Source organism: Pan paniscus, chromosome 4 (genome assembly GCF_029289425.2).
Source record: "Pan paniscus chromosome 4, NHGRI_mPanPan1-v2.0_pri, whole genome shotgun sequence".
In the NCBI taxonomy this organism is placed as follows: Eukaryota; Metazoa; Chordata; class Mammalia; order Primates; family Hominidae; genus Pan; species Pan paniscus.
In genome coordinates this window covers 34475816-34503747 of record NC_073253.2, presented here as the reverse complement: position 1 = coordinate 34503747, position 27932 = coordinate 34475816, and the positions used below count along the sequence as shown (strand labels likewise).

Sequence of the window (27932 nt, the reverse complement as noted above, 5' to 3'; positions counted from 1 at the left end):
AATGACTTACCTTGTAATGTTTGTTTTCTGATACATTGGGCCAAAAGACCCGCAGGAATCCACCTGTCATCTCCAGAAAGTGAAGTTTTTATTTGAAGTTTGTTCTAGTCTAACAACTTTCATCACATTTCATGTTTCAATAGATGCCAAAGCAAAGCACTGAGTGTGTTGGTATTTCTGTTGCCTGCTTCAGCAGTGTCTGGCTCTCAAAGTTGTAGCCTTGCTACCTAACCTGAGACCAAAACAGCCAAGAGCGTTAAAACTGGTATGTGGGTTGGGAAACAAACATAGTGATCAGGCAAGCCATTTTAGAAGGGGTGGTGGAAAAAACTTCTCCATACACTTAAGTCTTCTTAATATTATTTTTTACTTTTCAAGCATCTAAATTTCCCCTAATGCACACAATTAAATACTGAAATATACATTAGAATTTATTCATTAGAAAATTTGAGATACTCTACACTTTAAATTGAACTTGTACCGTAGAACTTTTAAATGATGAGGAATGTGTGTTTTATAGTTAAAAGAGATTACTTAGAGTAATTTTTTGTCTTCACTTTCAATATGATGCCCCCCCCCACCTTTTTTTTTGAGATGGAGTCTTATTCTATTGCCCAGGCTGGAGTGCAGTGTCTCAATCTTGGCTCAATGCAACCTCTGCCTCCAGGGTCCAGGCGATTCTCCTGCCTCAGCCTCCTGAGTAGCTGGAACTACAGGCATGCGCCACCACGAGCTCATTATTGTATTTTTAATAGAGATGGGGTTTCACCATGTTGCCCTGGCTGGTCTCAAATTCCTCAAGTAATCTGCCCACCTTGGCCTCCCAAACTGCTGGGATTACAGGCGTGGGACACCGCACCCGGCCCCAATATGATGCCTTTTGATGACAAAAAAAGCCTTAACTTTAATGAAGTTGAAGGTATCAGTCCTTCCTTTTATGGGTGAATGCTTTTGTGCCTTAAATAGGAAATTATTTCAATCCCTGAGGTCTTAAACATATTCTCCTATAATTTTTTATAAACATTTTAAAGTTTAATTTTCAAATTTCAGTCATTAATCAGTCTACTCAGAATTTATTTATTTACTTATCTTTTGAGACGGAGTTTCACTCTTGTTGCCCAGGCTGGAGTGCAATGGCGCGATCTCGGCTCACAGCAACCTCCGCCTCCCAGATTCAAGTGATTCTCCTGCCTCAGCCTCCCAAGTAGCTGGGATTACTGGCATGTGCCACCACACCTGGCTAATTTTGTATTTTTGGTAGAGACGGGGTTTCTCCATGTTGATAGGCTGCTCTCGAACTCCTGATCTCAGATGATCTGTCCGCCTCGGCCTCCCAAAGTGCTGGGATTACAGGCGTGAGCCACTGTGCCTGGCCCAGAATTTATTTTTATACATGATATGAGTTAGGAATCTAATTTCATATCTTTCTATATGGATAATCAATTGTTTTGTACCAGTTTTCAAATCATCCTTTTCCCATCAGTTTATGGAATTATTTATCATATATTAAGTTTCCACATTTTTATGGGGCTGTTCTGAACTCTTATTTTTCACTGGTCAGTGTTTGTCTGCAAGCCAGAATCACACAAGCTTATTTGCTATAGCATCATAATAACTTTTTACATCTGTAGGGAAAGTTCTCCCCTCCTATTCTCCTAATAGAATTCCTAATTTCTATTTAGCTTTTGCTCCTCTCTCTATTTTAGAGTCAACTTACTCAGTTAATTGGGGGAAAAAAATTGAGATTTGTATTGGAATTGCATTGACCCTATAGATCAATTTGGGGAGGAGTTGACATCTTTATGATACATATGTGAACATATGAATATGTCCCTCCATGAAACCAGTAGATACAGTCAGTCCTCACTTGACATTATCAATAGGTTCTTGGAAACTGCTGGCTGGGTATGGAGGCTTACATCTGTAATCCCAGGACATTGGGAGGCTGAAGTGAGAGGATCACTTGAGCCCAGGAGTTCAAGACCAGCCCGGGATGGGGAGACCTCATCTCTACAAAAAAATTACCTGGATGTGATGGCACCCACCCATGGTTCCAACTACTCTGGAGACTGCGGCAGGAAGATCTCTTGAGCCCAGAAGGTTGAGGCACAGTGAGTCATGTTTGCACCACTGCACTCTAGCCCAGGTGACAGAGCAATACCCTGTCTCAAAAAAAAAAAAAAAAAAAGGAAAAGGAAATAACTGCAACTTTAAGTGAAATGACATATAATGAAACCAATTTTACCATAGGCTAATGGATATAAACAAAGTTAAATTCCTATGTCATATTTCTGGCCACAGAAAACATCATCAAACTTCTAAATAAAGACCCAACACACTTCTAATATTAAACATTGAAAAAAGTATGAACTATGTGTTTAAGAAAGATTAATAAAGACAAATAAGATTATTGGATACACAATTTTTGGTAAATCAGGGAGTGACAGAGGTCATAGTGATGGTGGGTTAAATCAAGGAATAAATGTTTCCATAGTGAAAATTGTGAGAAGTACCTCCTACTACCATGCAGCTCAAAAACGAGTAATACGTGTGGCAGACTTGCTTATCACTTTTGTGTTACATCAGTTTATTGTCATGCATTTGTATGATTATCACCTGCCTTATGAATTTTTACTTGACAATCATTTGTATTCATTCATTTTCCAACCCACTTATTCCATTTTGGAGTCATGGGTAGCCAGAGCCTATCCTGGCAGTGCAGGGCACCAGGCAGGAACCAGCCCTGGACAGGATGCCATCCCATCACAGGGCACACTAACAGATACCCACCTCAGACCGGGGCTATTACACCAATGAACCTAACTTGTACATCTTTGGCATGTGGGAGGAAACTGGAATACCCAGAGAAAATCCACACAGGCATAGGGAGAATGTGCAAACACAGTGGCCAGGCTGGGAATTTTTTTTCCCTTATCAATTTTGTAATGAAATGACATTATTTGAGGACCTGCTGTATTTTTATTTTGGTTTTAAGTCCTTTCAATAAAGTTTAAAAGTGTTCTCTATAAAGGATTTTTACATCTTTTATTAGATTAATTACTAAGTACTTTTTGTTAGTATATAGGTCATATCTTTTTTACAATAGTCTTCTAATTATTTGTTGCTCTTACAGAAAAATGCAACTGAGTTTGCATCTTGATCTTAAATCTAGCCATTTTGCTAGAGATCCTCTCATTAATTATAATACTTTGTATAGAGATTCCTTTTGGTTTTCCTTGTGGACAGCTATGTGATCTGCCAATGACAGTTTTGTTTTGTCCTTTCTCATCCTAATGCCTTTTTATTGTTATGTTTTTCTATCTGGGACCTCCAGGAAAATGTGGATATCGTGTCTTGATTGACCTAAGGAAAGGCTTTTACCATTTCATCATTAAGCCTGTGTTTGCTGCAGGATTTTGGTAGCTAGCCTTGACCTGGTTGAAGAAGTTGTCTAAGGGTCATTTTGTTCTCTCACTCACTCACCACTTAGTGGTGGATGGTGTCGGGAAGAAACCTGTTTCCCAGCTAAATAAACATGGTTTAAATATTAGAGCTGTGAAGTCTAAATTTTTATATGATATTTTTTCTATATATACAAAGAATTGATTTTTGTATATCAGTTACCTCTGAAATCCTGAAGTTCAAATAAACTAAAAACTTCATCATTCCCTATTAAATTCAGGAGAAATGAAATGCTCAAAGAACATATAGATGATTGTATAGTTTTAAAAGCCAGCAGTTTCTGTGTAGTTCAATATAAAAAATGTTATTCCTTTTGAAAATATTGGAAAGTGTCAGACTTACTTACTTTGGGTAATATATCTTTTTCATATATATATATATATATATATATATATATATATATACAATCTAAATTCGAAGAGAGTAATATTTCTATTCATGTAAATGCCATACACATTTTACTCATCAAGGCCTTCAAATAAGTTTCACATCTGACTTTTACATTAGGCCTAAGCCAAATGTATTTTCATTTGTTTTAGTTCATTTCTTCTGTTTCAGTTAATTAGTTTATAGGGTATTGGGACTTCATGTGGCTGCTTTGGGCATCTTTTATTTTTAAGAATTTATGATTTATAAAAATTATAGCATTTATAGTTTCAAAGGAATTTCATATATATTTTCTTAATTGTTTTAAACTTTACAAAATGCACATAAGGCTAGGATTTCTGTTATTTTTAAATTTTACAGATGAGAAAATGAAATGTATTTAGCCAATGGCTAAGCCAGAAATGGAACCTCAGTCTTCTAACTCTAAATGGTATTATAATATGCTTTACCACTACAAATCTTATTAAATTATTTTAGTTTACCAGGCTAATACTTTTAAAGAATACACTGTCAAATTATTGATTCTCATTGCATGAAAAAGCCAAATTGAACAATAAGTATAAATACTCTTATCTTTCAAGGTATTGGAAGGCATAGGTTTCTACAAAATAAAAAGTGTATATTTTTTCTTTTTTTCTCATATCTTTCTAAACTACCGATTTAAAAACATTTCTATTTCTGCATTTCCATTGGTCCCTCTCATGTGCTTGTTGAATTTGGTAATCCCATTTGAGACAACTCCTTTAACAATGCTGTCACAGTTCAGGGAGCCTTGGCATGATACACGTAACCCTTCTGTGCGGTATTCTCTCTGGCATTACATTCTTACATTACATTCTCTCTGGCATTACATTCTTTCACTTTCCATTTTGTACTTTTCTCTATTGCTTTATTTGTATGTAATGTTCTGAAGTCCAAATAACAAAATGTCATTTGGAAGTTATGTGAATTATTCCTAAATTACATAAATGTGTTTGTAAGGAGTTATTGAATTGTTTGTGATGGTGATCCATGAAATAACTAAGAAAATTTATTTGATTTTTTATGATTTCAGCCAATGAAAAAGTATAGAAAACAGTATAACAGACACCTATTTACCCATCACACAAATGTCATAGAGATTGACGTTTTGTAATATTTAGGAGTTTTTTAAGTAAATAAAAAATTGCAGATACAGCTAAGGTCATACGTAATTAACTGCTATTCCTTTTTCTCCATCTTCACCTCTTAACCTACATGGTAACCATTATCCTGATGTTATTTATTATCCTTATGCATGGTTTTTATTCTTTTGTTTGACATACATATATATATATATAAACTAGCAGCATATAATCATGTTTTGTGTATTTAAAAAAAGGTACATTAATGTCTCACTGAGCTTATCTTAGTATTCTGCATTGTAAATAATTGTTTTAACAATTGTACAAGTAGATCTATTTATTTTCCTCACATTAGACAATTAGATTATCTCTATTTTTGTCAGTTATGAATACATACAAACAATATTACAGTGAACAGTTTTATACATGCCTTTTTGAGCACTTGTATGTTTCTTGGGTAGATGCTTAAAAGAGGAATTGCTGGGTCATCTAGACCAATATACACAATCTTTAACTTTGCTAGGCGTTTCCATATTGCTCTCCATATCTTGACAGCATACTGTGTTGAAAAGACTGTCCTTTGTCTACTGTGCTGCAGTGTCACCTTTGTCATAAATCAAGGAACTGTATACATGTCAATCTGTTTCTGTGCTTTCCATTCCACTGGTTAGATATGTATGTCATTGTGCCAAATCACACTACTGTAATTACTGTAGCATTATAATATTGAGTCATCCAGTTCATGAACATGGTATATTCCTTCATTTAATTAGGTCTTCTTTAATTTCTTTCAATAATGTTGTGTAGTTTTCTGTGTAGAGACTTGCTCATTTTGTTAGATTTATTCCTAGGTATTTGATTTCTTTTGGTACTATGGTAAATTGTATCATTAACAATGTTTTATTTTGAATTACAGGTTGGGCATTCCTAATCTGAAAATCTAAAATCTGAAATGCTCCAATGAGCATTTCTTTTGAGCATCATATTGTTGCTCAAAAAGCTTTGGATTTCAGAGCATTTTAGATTTTATTTGTAATGCAAATATTTCAAGATAAAAAAAAATTGAAATTGGAAACACTTCTGTCCCCAAGCATTTTGGATAAGTGATACTCAACCTGTGTTTTTTGCTAAAATATAGGGGAAAAGTTGATTTTTGAATACTGAAGTTGTATCCAAAATTCAATTTTTATAGATTTCCTTGGATTTTCTGGGAGCACAATCATGACATATAGGAATAATGAGTTTTATTATTTACTTTCTAGCCCTTATACCTTTTATTTTTATTTCCCTTTCCTGCCCATTTGTTTCACAAGTGAATGTTGTATTTTATCAAATACTTTCTCTGTGTTATTGGAGATAATTGTATGGTTTCTTTATTCTGTTAATGTGGTGAATTACATTGATCGGCTTTTGATTATTAAACCAACTTTGTATTCCTCAAAAGCTCTAAATGGTTTATATAACCTTGGATTGACTTATTAATAGTTTATTAAGAAGTTTTGCATGTATATTTATGGGTGAAATTGGTCTGTAATTTTTCTTGTAATGTTCTTATCAGGTTTGATAAGATATCCAAATCTGAAATTATTTGGGAAAAATTCTTGTTTTGTTCTCTGGAAGAATTTTTGTAATATTCGCGCTATTTCTTTCTTAAATGTTTGCAAGAATTCAGTAGGGATGTTCTCTGCATTTAGAGTTTTTCTTGTGGAAGGGCTTTTACAAATGTAATAAATATAGGATTGTTAGATTTTCTATTTCTTGTGTCATTTTGTGATTTTTAAAAAAGGAGATAGACATATTAAAAAAGAGATTAAAAAGAGATTAAAGAGATTAAAAAGAGATATAAAATATTTGATCATGCCAATATTTGATGGTTTTATGACAGGCTTATTTTTTACTCTCTGTAAAATTCATTTTATTTTTATCATTAGTTTTATCATTCTGCTTATACCAAACTACTTTCCAGGTTCTTATTGTGTTAAGCTCTTTCTGTCACAAGAAACACAGGTATACTCAAGTTCCTTCAAGTAATGGAGATATATTAGGTGCAATATAAAGCCATATGGAGCCTTAAGAGAAAGGAATTACACAGGAAGAGCAGGATCTCTAGCACAGTTTGGCATTAGGGAGACTGGAAATGTGTGGCTAATTAGAATATGATACAGCTTTAGGGATGGAACAGGTTTTCTTTTTATCCCCCATTAGTAACATGTTATAAGGCTTTACTTTGATACCCAGTTGTTTGTGTGAAGTTTCTCACTTCCTTTTGGCTTTTGTCTATCTTTTCTTCCTTTCATTACTAATTACCCTCTTTACCCCTGGTCTAAATAATTTTTCATCATACCTTTTATTTTCTCATAACTACTTACTTATGATCCCCAGTGCCTTGTGGCCTGGTTCTGTGATTCTTTTTAGCCTCTCTTCAAGTTACCAAGTAATTGAACCTCACTGGTTCTCAGTTAACTCCCAAAAGATTATTTGATTGGCCTAGTTTGAGAAGCTTTTATGCTAGGCCCATTGGCTGGTTCTGGCTTTTTTTTTTTTGAGATGGAGTCTCACTCTCACCCATGCTGGAATGCAGTGGTGCTGTCTTGGCTCACTGCAACCTCCACCTGCTGGATTCAAGTGATTCTCATGTCTCAGCCTCCCGAGAACTGGCATCATCACACCCAGCTAATTTTTGTATAGTTGGGGTTTTGCCATGTTGGCCAGCCTGGTCTTGAACTCCTGGCCTCAAGCAATCCACCTCCTTGGCCTCCCAAAGTGCTGAGATTACAGGTGTGAGCCACCGCGCCTGGCCAGCTTGGCTACTCTTGACCAGGGAGCTATTGCCAAAATGTGGGATTCACATAGCCCAGAGCATGGATGCCCTGGGCTAACTCCTCTGCCAAGGGCTGTAGTTGGACAGTTTCCCTTAGCAGGGGTGTGTACCTGGAAAATACTGTAATTGATCAGTACAGAGAAGTTCTAGAAAATTAAGTTGTTGCAAGAGTTACAATTCTGCCTCGTTCACATGCTGTGGTGAATGCTAGTAAATAATTAAATGCTGATAAACCAATATCTAGAATTTGATGTTATATCTTTTAGTAGTCATCTACCTATAACTGAAAAATTGCTGCCAAAAATTACATGTGCTGCCAACCCCAAATAGGGCCATGGGCAATTAGATATGTAATACCTGTTGTTTTAAGATGGACAAATGGAAATTGATAGTCTTTAAACATAAGCAATAGGGAGAATATGCACATAGGCAGATTAAAAAATGCTTAATGAGAAAGCCATAGCAGTTATCCACTTCTGGTCTTATTTCCTTTTTAATATCCAGGAATAGCTGTGTGTACTGCTAAGAATTCACTTTTCTGCAGTATCACACAGTTCAGGTTGAAGACAGAGGACTGCTTTCCTTTTGTGATATTTATGCTACAAAGTAATGTTTTGCCTAATGCATTTCCACTTATGAGATAAATTGTGGATATTATCAAAAACTTTTCTGGTACAATAAGTGAAATTCCTTTCTAATTTTCAGGAGGACTCAGAGAGAGTAATGATAATTACCGGACCAAACATGGGTGGAAAGAGCTCCTACATAAAACAAGTTGCATTGATTACCATCATGGCTCAGATTGGCTCCTATGTTCCTGCAGAAGAAGCGACAATTGGGATTGTGGATGGCATTTTCACAAGGTAAGTACGTTAATTCAGTTTGCATATATTCTTGAAAATAAGTCAAGCCCACATTATCGCATGAATTTTCCTTTTGTGTACATATTTAGATGCTCTTAAAGCACTCAACATTTAGGAGCTTAAATAAATTATTTCAAGGCTGGGCACGGTGGCTCACACCTGTGATCCCAGCACTTTGGGAGACCAAGGCAGGAGGATCACTTGAGACTAGGAGTTTGAGAGCAGCCTGGGCAACATGGCAAAACCCCATCTTGACAAAAAATGAAAAAATTAGCCAGGAACCTGAGGTGGGAGGATCACCTGAGCCTGGGGAGGTTAAGGCAACAGTGAGCCGAGGTCACACCATTGCACTCCAGCCTGGGCAACAAAGTGAGACCCTGTCTCAAAGAAAAAAAACAAAAACAGAAAAAAAACCCACGTTATTTTTATTATGACTGTTAATACTAGAAAAGACTTAAGAGTTAATTTTGTCTAATAGCTTCCAAATTATTTTTAATTATTGAGTTATTTTATTTTATTTATTATTATTATTATTTGAGATGGAGTTTTGCTCTCGTTTCCTAGGCCAGAGTGCAATGGCACTATCTCAGCTCACTGCAACCTTTGCCTCCCCAGTTCAAGCTATTCTCCTGCCTCAGCCTCCTGAATAGCTGGGATTACAGGTGCCTGCCACCACGCCCAGCTGATTTTTGTATTTTTAGTAGAGACAGGGTTTTGCCATGTTGGCCAGGCTAGTCTTGGACTCCTGACCCCAAGTGAGCCGCCCGCCTTGGCCTCTCCAAGTGCTGGGATTATAGGCGTGAGCCACCACACCCAGCTGAGTTCTTATTTTGAAGAAAATCTTTTGTAGAAAATCAATATTTAAGCAGATAAAAACAGATCTGCTCTGTCTTCTGGGGTAGAAGGCTTGGAGACTTGGCTGTTAGGCTCTGTAGAGCACAGTCTGAAAACTAGTCCATCCTCCCCATTTTAGGTGCAGACCTGAGACAAACTGCAAAAGGCATTGGACCAAGATCATTTTGTTGATATCCCTTTTTACTCTATGAACATTACATGCAACTGACTAAGTCTTACCCTCAATGTGTAAACCTAAATTTTATGCCATGTTAGGAATATGAGTGAAATATCCTGGCTTCACTAAGGAGAATTCGTAGTTTAATCTGTTTAACACCTTCTGATTTATCAGTTCTTAAAGCATTGTGTATATTTCTTACATGTACATTTCTAAAAAGTAAATACAGTCTCTGTGCATAGTCAAGCTTTGTATATAGAGTGTCTTGAGTTGTTGTCCAGCTACATATTTGTATAATATTTGACTGTGGAATCACATCAGAATATATCACATGCTAATATTGATATTCTTGAGTAGACACTAAAATGCTTTAAAGCTTCATTTTTCATCTGAGAATGAACAAAGTACCCTGAATTCTGTTTGATGCCATGTCACCAAATAGGTGTTATTCTGATCCCCATATATGTTTAAATTAACTCAAAATAAGAAATTTAAAGAGTCTTTCTTTAGTTCTTAAGACTTAATTGATTTTCTATTTTATAAGAAAAACAAACCAGGTATTTTATTTTGGTTACAGTATTAAGGAAAGTAGCAGAGATATTTAGTAAAGAAAAAAAAAAGAGAAAAAAGAAAAAAATTATTGGTCAATATAAGGGGATTTGCCTGGAAGGGAATCTTGTTACTGAACCGAATAGCAAGAATGTTTGTAGATACAAGTAAAATAAAAGAAGGGTTTATTTTTGTCATATAAGGAGAAGGTTGGAGGTGGGTAGCTGCTTCTGGTGTTTCAGTGGCTCTGCCATTTCACTGGCCTTTCCCTCAGAGTTGTAAGATTGCCGCTGCAGCTCCAGGCATCACATTCCTATTCACATGAGGTAAAAAGGAGAAGGGACTGCCATAGCTTCCCCACACCCTTTTTTTTTTAAATTTTTTTAGGACATAGTAGGTTTTTAGGATCCTCCCAGAAAACTTACCTTTCACTGACCAGAACTGTGTCTCATGGCCATAGTTGCAAGGAAAACAGAAAATAAGAAGGTAGTTTTTGTCCAGCTTTTAAATAGAGTTAAGCACAGTAATTGGGAATACAATCAGTGGTAATCAGAAAATAGTTTCTGTCACAGGGTGTGGAATCAGTAATAATAGTAACAGCCAACCTTTATGATATATTTACAATATTAGTGTAATATTCTTATCAAGGTACAGGCACTGTTATGTGCACCTTATATAGAGTACTTTATGTAAGTACATTCAATGAGTACATGTCTAAGTCTTCTAAACCATGCTGATTTCAAGAAATTGGAGTATTTATCCATTCATTTTCATTTATTCATTCATCCAACATGTACTAAGTGAATACCTAACATATGGCAGGCACTGAGAATACAAAGGAACCACAGTTTTTGATTTCATGAAAGCTACATAGTGGAGAAAATCAGCATTAACCAAATAATCACATAAAGAAATGTAAAACTGCAGCTATGACAAGTCAATGAAGGCTATATGCAAGATGTTAGGACAGGCTGTGATCCTGGGATATGATCTGGTCAGGAAGGTCAGGGGAAGGCTTCCCTTAGCAAGTAACTTTTGAGTGCCTATCTGAAGGATGAGTGTAAGAAGGAAGGAAGTATATTTCAGAGAGAGCATGTGCAAAAGTCCTTTAGCATAAAAAACATAGACAATGAGTGAAGGGTGGTCCTCCAGGAGAGCAAGATTCTAGGTGAAGCATAGCCATGTCATTTTAGGAGTTTATCCTAAGAGCCATGGTAAACTATGGAAGAATTTTAACCAGGGTTTGGCATGATTATGTCTGCATTGGTTACACTGTAAAGAATGTCTGGAGAAAAAACCAAGTAGATCAGAGGAACCCAAAGAGCAGGCTCTTTTGGTGGTCTTGGTGAGAGGATCAGTAAGTAGCTTGGATTAAGTTTGTAGTGCTAGTTTAAGTGGAAAGGAGTCATATTTGAAATATATTTGGGAAATAAATCACCAGGACTTGGCGATAGATAGGGGTATGGCAGCTGAGATAAATGGAGTTGTCAGAGATGACATTGACTTTGTGCATCTGAATGGTGAATGGTGACATTTACTAGAAGAGGATGTTTTTTCATAGATTCCGACGTTATCTTTGTATATAATAAGTAGAATTATTCTGAGACATTCAAAGGGAGCTATCATATAGTAGGCAGTGGATATAAAGTTTAGATTTCAGACAGAGAGATCAAAGGTAAAGATGTAAATTTGTTGTGAGACATTTTTGTGTACGTGATTGGGTGTGGATGAGATCATCTTGACAGACAGTATGGTGGAGAAGATTAATGTTCTGAGACTGAACCTTAAAACCGCCGAGATTTCATAGTTGAGTAAGAAGTTAAGGTTGAAAACCAACAAAGGAGGTGTAGCCAGAGAGGCAGGAGAGAAAAACAGGACATTACAGTGTCATGGGAGCGAGGGGGAAAGAGTGCTTCAAGAAGAAAAGTAGTGGTCAACAGTGCTGAAAGGTCAGGTGAGTTGAAGCCTGAAAAGTCACCTTTGGTCTTAGCAAAATAGCTGTCACTAATGACCTTAGCAGGAGCTGCTTTCGTGGAGTGGTGGGGCCACACTGCAGTTAAAAGAGGGCTAAAGAGTGAGTTAGAGGTCAGGAAGTAGAGGGGGTTAGTACAGGTGATACTGCAAAGGTTGGCCAGGAAGAAGACAGGAGAGATCCAGTGAGGGACTTGTTTTTTGTTTTTAAATGGTAGACTTGAACGTACTTCAATGGGCTATCCAGTGGGATATGTTATTTCCAAGAATTTATGATTCTAAAAAAAAAACAAAAAATAAATTAATCACCTTTGGAGGATCCTAGAATGAATCCTAATGATACTTAAAATCAAAATATCATTAGTTACTTGGAGGTTGAAAACTGAAAAATAAAGATCCAAGCAGGTATCCTATCTTTTCAAATAGGTAACGGGGAAGTTTCTCTTTATAGAAATGTTCCAGCCAATAAACCAAGCAGGAATGACAAGAATTAGAGCATCACCCTTTTTGCAACCCCTGATGTAATAACAGATTTAAGTAATAATCAGAAATGGCTGCTAATGTCACCAAAGCAGAGACAACCAGACATTAGGTAAAAGTTTGTGACAACTTATGATGTCTTCTGGCCAAAAAAAATCAAACTGAATAGTCGAGCATGGTGGCTCATGCTTGTAATCCCAGCACTTTGGGAGGCCAAGGTGGGTGGATCACCTGAGGTCAGGAGTTCAAGACCAGCCTGGCCAACAATGGCCAACATGGTGAAACCCGTCTCTACTAAAAATATAAAAAATAGCCAGGTGTGGTGGCGAGCACCTGTAATCCCAGCTACTCCAGAGGCTGAGGCAGGAGAATTGCTTGAACTGGGGAGGTGGAGGTTGTAGTGAGACAAGATCACGCCACTGCACTCCAGCCTGGGCAACAGAGGAAGACTCTATCTAAAAAGAAAATCAAACTGAAACTGTTCAGACCTCTAGATCTAGATACCAATTTACAAGAGAAAAAGAGAATAGAGGAACATGTTAAACACCACCATGGGGGTACTGTCAGCAAAATCTAGACTGTGGGAAACTATAGCACAAATGACTGGTGTTTTTTTTTTAACAAATAAATAGCAATGACAAAAAAAAAAAAAAAAAAGGTGGGGGAGAGAGGGAAGAGAACCTGCATATTAAAAGAGAGTTAAAGACCAGTCACCCAGTTCCAACATACAGATCTTAATTCAATCCTGACTCAAACACATAAACCTTTTTTTTTTAAAGCACTAGTGAAACATTTAAAAATTTTTGAGCACTGACTGGGTATCTAATGATACTGAAGAATTACTTAAAAAAATGTTTAAGTGAGATAAACAGTGCAATGCAATGGTTATGATTTAATAGAAAAATCCTTACTTTAGTGATACATGCTAAAATGTTTACATATTAAATGATTTGCTACCCAAGATATACATCACAATAATCAAGGATGGATAGGGAAATTTGGTAGGATAGAGATGAAATGAGATTGGCCATGAATTGATCATTGTTTGAGCTTGATAATGGCTACATTGGAGTTGCATTATGCATTTTTCTTTATTGTACATCTTTGGATTTTTTAATAAGTTTTTTTGTTATTGTTCTGGGATTTAGCCATTTGAGAAAGAGATAAGATCCCTCGTGTAGGATAGGCATTGTTTCAAACTGTGCGTATGAAATCAGTGCATTGAACTGCAATTAGCATTTTGGGGTAATACTTCCTAGATAGTGCTTTGTGTTCCACATCATGGCATATCAGGGTGCAACCAATGTCCAGTTGACCCAAATAAGCTTTTTTTTTAATGCAGTAGAATGGAGTAGAAGAAAAAGTATCAAAATCATTAATTTATAGCATGTGGCACAGAGGTGGAGTTATGCAATAAGAAGGCCATTACATTTCTGTGTCATCAGTAATGACATAGAAATTATAATGGTATTAGGAGATGTTAACATTGGCCCAATAATGAGATTTAAACTCTGTTGTGCTAAAAACATATGTATATATAGGACAAGTCACCCAGTTCCCCATATATATGTGTGTGTGTGTATGTATATATATGTGTGTGTATATATATGTATATGTGTGTATATATGTGTTTATATGTGTGTATATATGTATATATGTGTGTGTATATATATGTGTATATATATATGTATATGTGTGTGTGTGTATATATATATATATATATATTTTTTTTTTTTTTTTGAGACGGAGTTTCACTCCTGTCGCCCAAGCTGGAGTGCAATGACACGATCCCAGCTCACTGCAACCTCCGCCTCCTGGATTCAAGCTATTTTCCTGCCTCAGCCTCCTGAGTAGATGGGATTACAGGTGCCCACCACCACACCCAGCTAATTTTTGTATTTTTAGTAGAGGGGGGGTTTCGCCATGTTGGCCAGGCTGGTTTCAAACTCCTGACCTCAGGTGATCCGCCCGCCTTGACCTCCCAAAGCACTGGGATTACAGGTGTGAGCCACTGCGCCCGGCCAAAGACATATTTTTATTAAAACCTTAGTGCACTGTAGTTTTATGCTAGACGTTAGGGATACAAACCTGAATAAGATAATTTACCTGTCTTTAAGGCCATAGGGCCTGTGTCCCTGCATATTCTTACTGAGTATGCCAAGAAAGCCCCTGTCTTTAAGGAGCTCAAGTGCAGTAAGGGAGATGGAGAAGCAAATCTTTACAATTCGGTAAGACCATGCAATGCTAGAGAAGTGTATGTGTATATGTGTTTATTTGCTTGCTCATTCCTTCATTCATGTTTTTCCTGTCATCTTCCAGAAAGGAATGAGACAGCTTGCAGAAAATTCAAAGTAGCTTAAGTGAATAAATAAGGATGAGGGCTTAAAATGGAGCCATGACTGAGGCTTAAAACATCAATGCCCAATACTGCTGTGGATAAGCCATAAATCTGGTTCAAAGGTTTCCACAAAGCTAAATTTGTTCAGTTAAATAGTTCACAGTGCCCAGAAAACCAAATGAATTAATTAGTTAAGAAGGCAACTTAAAACAAATTTTTATTGTGTTTGACAGCAATCTTTTAGTAATAAAATCAGCTAGAAGAATATATTGGGTAGTATCACACAGACTAGGTTTTATTGGGTCCCATTGGTTACAGTTTAGGAAACAAATGTTTGATTATATTATTCTTGGATCACAGGCTCCACTGAGACAGAAATTGTGCTTGTTCTGCACACCTTTTATCCCCTATTCCTAGTACTAAGTAGATGTGCAGTAAATATTTGTTTAAAAACTGACAATAAAAACTGTAATATAAATAAGATGTGTTGACATAACTCTGTTTCTTAGTCCAAATTTCTGGTATCTGAAGGAAACATCCCCTTGTGATTCAAACACCATCTAAAATAGTATATTGGAGCTTAACTAAGTTTTGCCACAGGACTCAAAAAGTCATCAAATTTCTATGTAAGTTTCGGTCTTATAAAGAAAACACTTAAGTTTAGGTATGTGGCAGGATAAATTATTAATACACAGGAAAGAGCAAAAGTTCCAGTGTCATGGAGATTAGTCTGTCCTGACAACACTCTGTGTACCAGTGCACCTTTGTGATGCTGAGTAAGAGGAGATTTGCACTTCACGAAGGTCCAGGTTAAGCTTAGTTGCTCAATCTGGACTCTGGTCCCTAAAGTGGGAAGTCTCAGGCAAATCTGAGTATCAGACCATGCCGGCAATTCAGCTCTCTTCACCTGCTTCTTTCTCTGCAAGATGAGATAATCATGATACTTATATTTCAGGGTGTTGTCATGTAGTTTAAATAATGCATATAAAACAATCTAGTACCTGACATATAATAGTTCCTCGGTAATATTAGTTACAATTTTAAGTCCCATCTCTATGACACTTTGACCATTTCATTCCACAATGATCTGTTCACAGTAAACTCCTAATGCCCTATTTATTTGGACTCAGTTATTTCAGTGTCTTATTTCAGTATCTATCTTAGTTCATAACTGGTTATCCTATGCCATCATGCTATTTGTTCACTATTTGAGGGAAAGAACTCTACTCCATTGTGTATTCCCTGCCCCACTCAGGATGGCAGTAAGTATAGCTACTAATATAAATTAAAGTCATTCAGAAATGAAATTATTTTCACATTTATATTACATTGTTTTCACTTCATCCTGGAAGTTATCATTAGTCTGAAACATACCCAGAGATACTGATCCCATATTTCAAAATTGACCACAACTTTAAAGCATTAATTAATTAATAAAGAATTACACGTGCCAGTTTAAAAAGAAATATGCAGATTATAGAGATTTAAATACTGAAATATGGGACATTTTCTTGTGCTCTGCCATTTGAGTAGCTGTTAGTTTATCAACCTTCAGGTCACGTTTATAGAAGCAGTCTGCCACAGGGCCTGTGTCCCTGCATATTCTTACTGAGTATGCCAAGAAAGCCCCTGATTGCTTTTTACATGGGCCACTTATTTGTCAAAGTTGTGCTTGCAGCAAACAACCTGGAGGGATAAGTTAATTCTCCCCTTAAAGAGGAAGCTTGCTTCCCTTGTTGTATGCACAGCATCCATGGTACATCACCCTCACAGGACTTGGGGGCTAATGTAAACCAACATGAGTAATAAAGTCCTTTGTCTCTGACCCAGTGGCCTTGTGTCTTCTGCCGTTATCTGTGAAACCAGTGGTATTAGGGTAACCTGTTAGCTTTTAAGCAGAGTAAAATCCTAGACTTCACACAGTTTTTGATAGGTCAATAGGATTCTCAGATCTCTTGCTAATATTAATTACCTGCAAAATGTGAGTAAACCGGCTGTGTATGGGAAAGAATAGGGGCTTTAGATCTAGAAAACTCAAGATTCTGTACAAGTTCTCCAGCATCCTGGCCATGTGCAAGTTACTTCATCCTTCTAGAACCCTGAGAGAAGTACTGTGCCATAGTCAAGAGAATCAGACATGTTATACTTGAGCACAAATCTTGCTTTTCCCTTTTAACAACTATGTGACCTTTTTCGAATTACTGCTTCTCAGTGTCTCAGTTCTTTTCCTGTAAAATGGAGTTGATACTGCTAACCCTCATATATTATTGTGGGAATTAAATAAAGTACATGAAAATGCCAGACACATTGTAGGTGCCTAGTAAATTTTAGTTTTTTTTTCTTCCAGATTCTATGCCATTAGTATTTTAGATTTAAAAGTCTGTCTTCATATATGTGTGAGTATAGTGCTCACTTTTCTAAACTTAGCATCGGTTTTTGCACCTATAAAACAAAAAGTTCAATAATACCGACTTCACAAGGTTGATTTGAGAATAAGTTTTGAAAGGATGTGAAATCACTATGAAGTGCTTCTCTTAGTTGTTCTCATTGAAAGAAGTTGACCAAATCTAATCTCCCTGACACTTTCCCTCTTGGAGCACTGTGGCCATAATAGAATTGAGAATCCAGGAACCTAGAGGCACCACCCACACAGAATGGGATAATGGCAGTGCCTTTCCTTCTGTTCCTCAGGAAGTGGCTGGCATGGAAGGTGGTCTCATGGAAGATGCACATCCTCCTCCATGCTGAGACATGCCTTTATCTCATGACCCAGGAACAGCCTTAAGGAACTGGCCCAATTGCCAATCACTGTGTGAAAGAACAACCAAGCTTTAAACCTTGCCGGCACCAAATTTGTTGTTTCAGCATAGTAGGATTCATTCTCAATTTATTCCATCAAACATACTAGTTTTTTAGCTACTTCGGGATATATTTTGCAGTGACTTGGTCCTTGTGGGCAGTGTTGTGTGGAAAGATATGCTTGTTACAATATATGAAAAAGAGCCAGTTACAAAGCCTGGCATTCATTTCACTTTTGTATGAGTAATTGTATGTATAAATATATGCGGAGAAAACCATCTAGATAGAAGGCTTATTCCAAAATACCATGGGGGATATGGCTTTATGGTGATTTTTCTTTTACTTATGTAAATTTTTAAATTTCTAAAATAAATGTGTGAAAAAAGTAAAACCTCCTCACCCTCACAAACTACCAGTATTGGTCAAAATGAGATGTTTTATAGGAATCTCGCGAAATGCTTACATGGTCACTGTCTGACAACTCTTTTTTTCTGGGGCAAATATCTCTTTCCTACCCAGGGACATGGAATTTGGGGTTTTAAGCTTTAGACCATCCTGGGCACTTCAATATATCAGACCTTACTTGTCCACAAAGTTTTTCCCAGACTATAAGTAACCCTAGTTCTTCTTCCTTTAGGAGTTGATGGCATTCTGTCTGGGAGATAATACAAGATTCATGTATTTAATTTTCATAATAAAAACACTGCTCATATGGCACTCTTAATCTTCAGTGCACATTAAATTTTTTTTTTCCCATGGAGCTTTAAAAAAAATACTGATGCCTGAACCCTACCTCCAGAAATCTTTTTTTGTTTTGTTTTGTTTTGTTTTATTGATCATTCTTGGGTGTTTCTCGCAGAGGGGGATTTGGCAGGGTCATAGGACAATAGTGGAGGGAAGGTCAGCAGATAAACAAGTGAACTAAAGGTCTCTGGTTTTCCTAGGCAGAGGACCCTGCGGCCTTCCGCAGTGTTTGTGTCCCTGGGTACTTGAGATTAGGGAGTGGTGATGACTCTTAACGAGCATGCTGCCTTCAAGCATCTGTTTAACAAAGCACATCTTGCACCGCCCTTAATCCATTTAACCCTGAGTGGACACAGCACATGTTTCAGAGAGCACAGGGTTGGGGGCAAGGTCATAGATCAACAGCATCCCAAGGCAGAAGAATCTTTCTTAGTACAGAGCAAAATGGAGTCTCCTATGTCTACTTCTTTCTACACAGACACAGCAACAATCTGATTTCTCTATCTTTTCCCCACATTTCCCCCTTTTCTATTCCACAAAACCACCATTGTCATCATGGCCCGTTCTCAATGAGCTGTTGGGTACACCTCCCAGACGGGGTGGCGGCCGGGCAGAGGGGCTCCTCACTTCCCAGAGGGGCGGCCGGGCAGAGGCGCCCCCCACCTCCCAGACGGGGCGGCTGGCCAGGTGGGGGCTGCCCCCCACCTCCCTCCAGGACGGGGGCTGCCCCCCACCTCCCTCCCAGACGGGGTGGCTGGCCGGGCGGGGGCTGCCCCCCACCTCCCTCCCAGAAATCTTAAGTTGGACTGGGGCATGGTCTGGAAGTCACATTTTAAAAGTGTCCCAGATGATTTCAAAGTGAAGCCAAGATGTGGAAGCACTTCCTCAGGCCCTCGCTGGAGAAATCATGTGTTGAATTATAAAAATAATAGGTGCTTATTATGAAATGTAACAGGTGTACTAGGGTATGAAGTGAAACAAAAACACCCCATTCTCCCCAGGTCTACCATGTTTCTTTAGGTAACATTTCACAAGTCTACAAGTATACATCTTTTCTTTTCTAAAATGGTATCATACTAAGCATTACTATTGTATAACTTGCTTTTGTTTCCTAATATGTGGGAGACATATTTCTCTATCAGTTTATACAGATTAGTCTTGCTCTTTTTAATGACTGCAGTGTATCTGGAGTACAGATACTCCTTGATTTCTTTAACTTCTGAGAGCTCCGTCTGGGACAGACTGCCCTTTAGTATATGGGACATGTTCCCTATCCATTCCACTGTGCTCCCACATCTTCCTGTTGTTACCACTGGAAAGGAATCTACATGGACTACATTAAATTTTATCCCTAGGATATAATTATATCCCATTAAATTATATCCCTAGGATATAGTTTAATATTATGCCCTTGTAGCTTTCATTTATTTTTTATGAAATAATTCAGATGTATAATAATCCTCCATGCACCTTCTACCCTACTAAAGAAATAAAACACTACAATACAATCGAACCTCTAATCCTCCCTAATCCCATTGCCCTCTACCCTATCCATAGTAACTAACTGGTTGTCCTTGACTTTGGTATCCATCCCATGCATTTCTCTACATTTTTACTCACTGATGTTTTTTGAAACAATGCATGGAAGTATTTGGTATGCTTTTAAACTTTACACACAGTGTATCACATTATATTCTTCTGTAAGTGGCTTTTTCCCCCCTCAGTGTTATATATTTATAAAATTCATATGGGTACATATACTTTGAGTTCATTAATTTTTCCCTAATTATGATAGTCTATTTTATGAATATATTACTATTCCCTCATTTTTCTTGATATGATGCCAATTTTTTGCAAATATAAACAGTCATATTTGTGACTTGTCTCATACTCAACTCCTAGTGCACACAAGGGAGTTTTTCTCAATCTAGGGGTGGAGTTGTTGGGTTGTAAGCAACATGTGTCTTTCATGTTCTCCAAGGAGGCTGTACCAGCTTAGAATCCCACCACCAGTGTTTAAAAGTTTGTTCTCATGCTTAAAATAGATTAGAATAAGAAATGTTCATTTGATGATATTTCTATATATTCTCCAAAATTGCTCATAAGAACATTTTCATTTTTATTAATGTCCTTCACATGAAGTGCCATCTGGAAATTATTTTTTTGTTAATGCTAGGGACATTTTTTCTCTCCATGTGCATACTGTGCCTGTTTACAAAAAGATTTGAAGCAATTTATTGGCCTTTTCTGACAAACTGCCAGGCTTCCTGCTATCAGCCAGTGGCTGCTTCCTCTTTAATTCCTTTTTGTCTTGGCTGCCAAGACAGCAAGAGCTAAACTCAAGGCTCAGGTGTGGAAACAAATTTGGCTTAGTTTTCCCCTTTGCTTCTTTTATGGGAGTATTTCTCTAGTGTCATTCTTAGAACAGCTGCATCAGAATCTTGGCGGTGCTAGTTAAAAATGCTACTTACTAAGCCCTTTCACACATCTTTTTAATTGGAATCTCCAAGGTGGTACACAAGAATTAGCATTTTAAAAGCTCACGCTAAGCTTAAATGTAAGAATCTACTGTATGGCTTGTAATCTTAGTTTCATGTAATTGTTTCATTAGAATATGTTATTGTAAATCACTTCAAATGCTTTTTGTACTCAATGGAAAAAATATTAAAATCTAGCAGAATGAGATATTTGCATAAGATTTAGCTCCAAACTGTATCTGTAAATAGATTCTATTATCAATTGGCCATTTAGAACACTAGGTTTAAATCTGTGGATTCCATAAATATTCATTGAGTGCCCACTATGTGCTGTACAGTGTGCAAGAAGAAGAAGAAGTAAATGGATGAAAAGCTATAAACAGACAGGAGGTTAGGAATTTTGTTTTTTTTTTTTTTCGAGATGGAGTTTTACTCTTGTTGCCCAGGCTGGAGTGCAGTGGCATAATCTTGGCTCACTGCAACCTCTACCTCCTGGGTTCAAGCGATTCTCCTGCCTCAGCCTCCCAAGTAGTTGGGATTACAGGCATGTGCCACCACACCCAGCTAATTTTTGTATTTTTAGTAGAGACGGAGTTTCACCACGTTGGTCAAGCTGGTCTTGAACTCCTAACCTCAGGTAATCCACCTGCCTCGGCCTCCAAAAGTGCTAGGATTACAGGTGTGAGCCACTGCGCCCAGCCTCCAGAATCTTTTATCTGAATACTATAACCTCACATGAATCTTTTCCTGAATAAGAAACAGATTTTTTTAAAAAGTAGAGTTTTGGCAAACACATACATTTGTTTCTAATGGATATATCTGTGCATTATGATATGTGTACTCATCGATGAAATATTTCTAGACCCATATTTCCAAGGATCATTAACATCCTTGAATGCATCACTGAGATAAGATCTGTTTATTATCTTGATGAATATAAACTTAAATCTCATCTAGCCTTTTAGACTCAGTAATTAAGTTTTAGAAAAGCAATGAATTATTAAGTCTCATTAGAAAACAGTTTGAAAAAAGCAAAACAATTGGCCTCTTCTCTCAGCATAATTTATTTCTATTAAACGTTGGTGATTAAGCGTTGATGAAAAGAGATATTTACTCGAAGTGGCCCATAGCTAACAATTTTCATGCCATGCTACTTACACAAACCCCCTCTTCTGACACCCAGCTTCAGGGAATTCTATGTACTCAGAGTGGCACGAGTGTGTTTTTCTTGAAAGAGAATTGGAAGATAATAGACATTCAAGTACTTAGTAACTTATTTGTTTGCCCAACTTAGTGTAATTCAGAAAATATTGAGCACTGACTGTGGAGTATTTGTACTCTATACAAAATATATTCTTTATGGACAGAAAGAAAACATCTTGAATCAGTCCACACCTTCTAATTAGTTGTAAATACCAGTACTAAAATCCACATGATAAGTGAGCACTAAATGAGTAAGTTGTTATGATTTTATTGGCATTAAAAATGTCGTCTTATGAATATCTCTGTGCTTTCTTTAACTGTGTCTAGCAAACACTAGTTATCTTATTTCATCTTTTTCATGGGAAATTATTTTATGAATTTAAGGCTTGTTCCTTTAATTAGCTTCCTCAAAGTCACCTGAAGGTTTGGTTTGATTTGGTTTTAAATGCAAATCCCAGGCAAATCTTCTGATTGAAGATCCCCTGGAGATAGATACTGTTGTAGTAGGTATGATGAAGGAGGCCTTTAGACACTATTTTTTTAAAAAAGACTTTAATTTTTCAGAGCAGTTTTAGGCTTACACCAAAACTGAGAGGAAGGTATAGAGAGTGTCCATCTACACTTACCACTGCCCCTGCACAGCCTCCCCCATTTTCAGCATCCCCCACCAGAGTACTCCCTTTCTTACAATTGATGAACCTATATTGGCACATCATTACCACCCAAAGTCCATAGTTTACATGAGGGCTCATTGGGTAATTTATAAACAAAGTAAATTTATTACAGTTCTGTAGACTGGGAAGTCCAAGGTCAAGGGGCTACATCTGGTATGGGCCTTCTTACTGCCTCATAAAATGGCAGAAGGCATCACATGGCAAGGGGGCTTACTAGAGAAAACCAAACTGGCTTTTACAACAGACCCACTCTAGTGAAAGTAACCCACTCCTATGATAACCCATTGATTCATTACCCCTTAATCCATTAATCCCCAAATGGATTAATCCATTCATAAGGGCAGAGCCCTGATGACCCAGTCACCTCTTAAAGGCCCCACTTAATACTGTTACATTGGGAATTCAATTTCAGTGTGAGTTTTAGAGGGGACAAACATTCAAACCACAGCATTCTGCCCCTGGCCCCCACAAATTCTATGTCCTTCTCATATACAAATACATTCATTCCATGTTTATAGCCCCAAAGTCTAGAGTCACATCGAATCAGATGTGAGTAATGCTCAAAGGACAATTCATCTTGAGGTAAATTTCTTACAGCTGTGAGCCTGTGAAATGAACGTGTTACCTACTTCCAAAATAAATGGTGGGACAGGTGTAAGACATTCTCATTTCATAAGGGAGAGATAGGCAAGAAGAAAGGGGTAACAGGTCCCAAATAAGTCCAACACCCAAAGGAAAAACTAAGCCTTGAGGCTCCAGAGTAATCTTCCTTGTTTCCATGTCTTGCTTCCTAGATACACCAGTGTGGGGATTGGATCCCAGGGCCTCAGGCAGCCCCACCACCTAGGCTTTCCTGGGCTCTCCCAAGCTTCATTTCTCACAAGTAACAGTCAAGTGCCTGCAGCTTTCCCAGGCTGGAGCTGAATGCTGGCAGTTCTACAGTTCTGAGATCTCAGCGGGGTTCTGTTCTCTCTGCTCCACTAGACATTACCCCACTTGGGGTTGTCTGTCCTGGCTCTGGCTCTGACCCCACATTTTTGCTTGGCATTAATCCACGAATGGATTAATTCATTTATGAGGGCAGAGCCCTCATCACCCAATCACCTCTTAAATGCCCCACCTCTTAGTACTGTTACATTGGAGATTAAGTTTCAACTTGAATTTCAGAAGGGTCAAAATTTGAACCAAAGTACTGTTTATTTCCTTTTCCTGTCTTATTGCATTAACTAGTACTTCCACTGCAGTGTTGAAAAGGAATGGTAAGAGGTGACAGCTTCCTATTTTGGCTGATCCTAGTTGGAAAAGCTTCAAGTTTCTCACCATTAAGTATGATGTTAGCTATAGGTTTTTTTGTGAATATTCCTTATCAAGTTGAGGAAGTTCTCCTCTATTCTTAATTTACTGAGAGTTTTTATCATGAATGGGTGTCGGATTTTATCAAATGCTTTCTATGCATCTGTTGATATGATCATGTGATTTTTCTTCTTTAGCCAGTTGATGTGATGGATTATGTTAACTGGTGATCAAATGTTGACCCAGTCTTGCACACTTAGGATGAGTCCTACTTAGTTATGGTCTGTTTTTCTTTTTATACATTGTTGGATTCATTTTGCTAATATTTTATTGAGGATTTTTGCATCTATGTTCATGAGAAATATTGGCCTGTAGTTTTCTTATAACGCCTTTGTCCGGTTTTGGTATTAAGGTAATGCTGGCCTTATAGAATGTGTCAGGAAGTATTCCCTCTGCTTCTATTCTCTGAAACAGATTATAGAGAATTGGTCTAATTTCTTCCTTAAATGTTTGATAGAATTCACCAGTGAAGCCATTTGTGCCTGGTGTTTTCTATTTTAGAAGGTTAATACTTATTGATTCAGTTGCTTTAATAGATACAGGCCTATTCAGATTGTCCCTGTCTTTTTGTGTGAGTTTTGACAGATTGTATCTTTCAAGGAATCAGTCTGTTTTATCTAGGATATGAAATTTATGACCATAACACTTTACAGTATTCCTTTATTATCTTTTTAATGCCCATGAGATCTGTGGTGATGTCTCCTCTTCTATTTTTAATATTAGTAATTTGTATCCTCTCTCTTTTTTTCTTAGCCAAGCTAGAAATTATTAATTTTCTTGATCTTTTCAAAGAATTAGCTTTTGGTGTTGTTGATTTTTCTCTATTGATTTTCTATTTCCAATTTCACTGATTTCTGCTGTAATCTCGTCATTTATTGTCTTCTGCCTACTTCAGATTTAATTTACTTTCCTGTTTCTGGTTTGCCCTTGAACTCTTATTTTTAAGAATCTCTACAAGTGACTCTGATGCACAAATTTAGGAGCCATTGTTTGCATTTTAATTTCTAACATTTTATAGGAAGAAAAACAGGATCAGAGAGAGATTTTGTTTTGCATGAGGTTATAATGTGTGCAGTTTATAAGGATGCAGCCTCTGGTTATATTGGGTTCCCCTGTATTCATCTTATTGATTTATCTGATTAATTTTATCCATGATGACAGATTAATCTTATCTTCCTTTGACAACCTTAATTATGTGTAGTTTTCCTAGCTATAGTTAACATTGAGTGAAATCATTTGCTCTGTTAATTATTTTTCTTTGCAGTTCTTGGGACTTTCCCACAAAGTGGACTACTAGCTATGTTAGAGGATGAGTTGCCCAGTCAGCACAGTGTGGATTTTCTTTGAAGGAAAATACCTGTGTCCTTCGTAAGTGTCCTACACATGCTTTATAGACAGGTCCAGTGAACACTGTCATGTGAGCCTGTAGAAATTTAGAATTTTTCTGGATTGTTCTCTTGATTCTCATCAGTGTTTCCACGGAAATTGAAAGATTGCTACAGTGGTTTTTGCTTGATTATATGTGCAGTTTAGTATTATAACTTTTATAAATAAACTTTAAATACTGTAGTGTGATCTTATTGCAATCATTAGAAGGAAGGATTATATGAGAGAAACTTTTTTTTCTATTATAATACACATGCTTCTCAAGTTAAAATGGGACTATGCCCTGATAAACCCATCATAAGTCAGAAACATCATAAATCAAAAATGCAGTTAATACTCCAGCAAGCTCGTTATAAAATTTTAAAATAATAAGTCAGGGATTGTCTGTAATTTTACTTATGCTAATAAATGTTTTTCATATTGCTAGAAGAAGGCTAGTTATTTCTGCCTTGTCTTAACAGAATGATACGATATAATTCTTAAATGTATCATTTGTGATTTTTAAAAATAACATTTGTTTTTCTAATTACACAAGTAATGCATGTTCATTATGCAAAATTTTAAACTCAAAATTTTTTAATCACTTGTAATTCCACCACCTGGAGATCATTGTTGTTTAGGTAGATGGCTTTCCAGGCTTTTTTAAAGTGCACATATGTAGTGGTAAATCATTTGTAATTTCATTCCATTTCTGAGTTATTGTTTATGTTTAATTAAATACAAGACAGATTTACTAATTCACGCTTTTTATGCCTTTTGAATACCATATGGTGCCTACATATCTTTTAGTAATTGGTATTCTCTTACAGTCTTTCCTCTACTTGGACTTTAGTTTTTTGGGGTGTTTTTCTTCCTTATACCATCCTTCTTAAAAGTTAGAGTACTTTGTTAGTTAGGAGATTAGCTATCTTTTGTAAAATGTATGTAATATCCAAAAAAAAAAAAACAAGCTTTGACTTAGACATCCATTTTGGACAGAGTTCAAAGTTTTTAGCAACCTGAAGTGAATGGGAACATCTTCAGTTTCAGAAAGCACACAAAATAAACTAACTCATAAAAACTCTCCAGGTTGGGCGTGGTGGCTGACGCCTGTAATCCCAGCACTTTGGGAGGCCGAGGCGGGTGGGTCACGAGGTCAGGAGATCGAGACCATCCTGGCTAACACGGTGAAACCCTGTCTCTACTAAAAATACAAAAAAATTAGCCGGATGTGGTGGCGGGGCGCCTATAGTCCCAGCTACTCGGGAGGCTGAGGCAGGAGAATGGCGTGAACCCGGGAGGCGGAGCTTGCAGTGAGCTGAGATCGCGCCACTGCACTCCAGCCTGGGCGACAAGGCGAGACTCCTTCTCAAAAAACAAAAAAACAAAAAAAACTCTCCCATACAAAGCACTTAGAGGATAAATCTATATTCTACTTATATGAGATGCCTAGAATAAGCACATTTATAGAGACAGAAAATATGGGGAAAGGGGAGAGTTTTCCAGGATGGGGAAAGGGGAGAGTAAAGAGTTACTCTTAATAGATACAGAGTTTCTCTTTCTGTTTCTGATGAAAAAGTTCTGCAAATGGAGGCCTGGCATGGTGGCTCACGCCATAATCCCAGCACTTTGGGAGGCTGAGGTGGGCAGATAACCTGAGGTCAGGAGTTAAAGACCAGGCTGGCCAACATGGTGAAACTCTGTCTCTAGTAAAAATACAAAACTTATACAGGGTGGTGGTGCAAGCCTGCAATCCTAGCTACTCAGGAGGCTGTGGCAGGAGAATCTCTTGAACCTGGGAGGCAGAGGTTGTAGTGAGCTGAGATTGTCCCACTGCACTCCAGCCTGGGTGACAGAGTAAGACTCCATTAAAAAAAAAAAAAAAAAATTCTGCAAATGGAAAGTAGTGATGGCTACACAACATTGTGGATGTTAATACCACTGAGCTGTGTACCTAAGAAATGCTAAAATGGTAAATTTTATTATTTTTATATATATATATCATAATTTTTAAAAGCCCTTGAAGTATGTCCAATAATACTATTGTAATAGGAATAATCATTGCCTCTACTTAACAATTTTAATATTTAAGCTCTAGTTATCATTCAATATGAAAAGTCCTCTTTTCCTAATTGCAGTATTTCTCCCTTATACTAGCATTTTCCTTGCAAAAGGCCCAGAGATTGTGATTTGAAGGGACAGAAGCCCACTCCATTTGCCTGAGAGACATCTAGAATATTATCTCAAAATATTAAGATCTCAAAAAAACAAACTGTTTTTCAAATTTCCATGAAAGTGTTTTTTATTTTAGAAACTGACTCAAAAAAGTAC

General features: G+C 37.1%; 1 protein-coding gene across 1 annotated transcript in view; it reads left to right on the top strand.

Annotated features, from left to right (window-relative positions):
* The window catches only part of MSH3 (mutS homolog 3), a 221027-nt gene that overhangs the window by 149679 nt on the left and 43416 nt on the right, over positions 1-27932 (top strand). The window contains exon 20 of the mRNA XM_057302266.2: positions 8479-8636. Coding sequence (XP_057158249.1) covers positions 8479-8636 — 158 coding nt within the window. The remainder of the gene's footprint in view (positions 1-8478; positions 8637-27932) is intronic.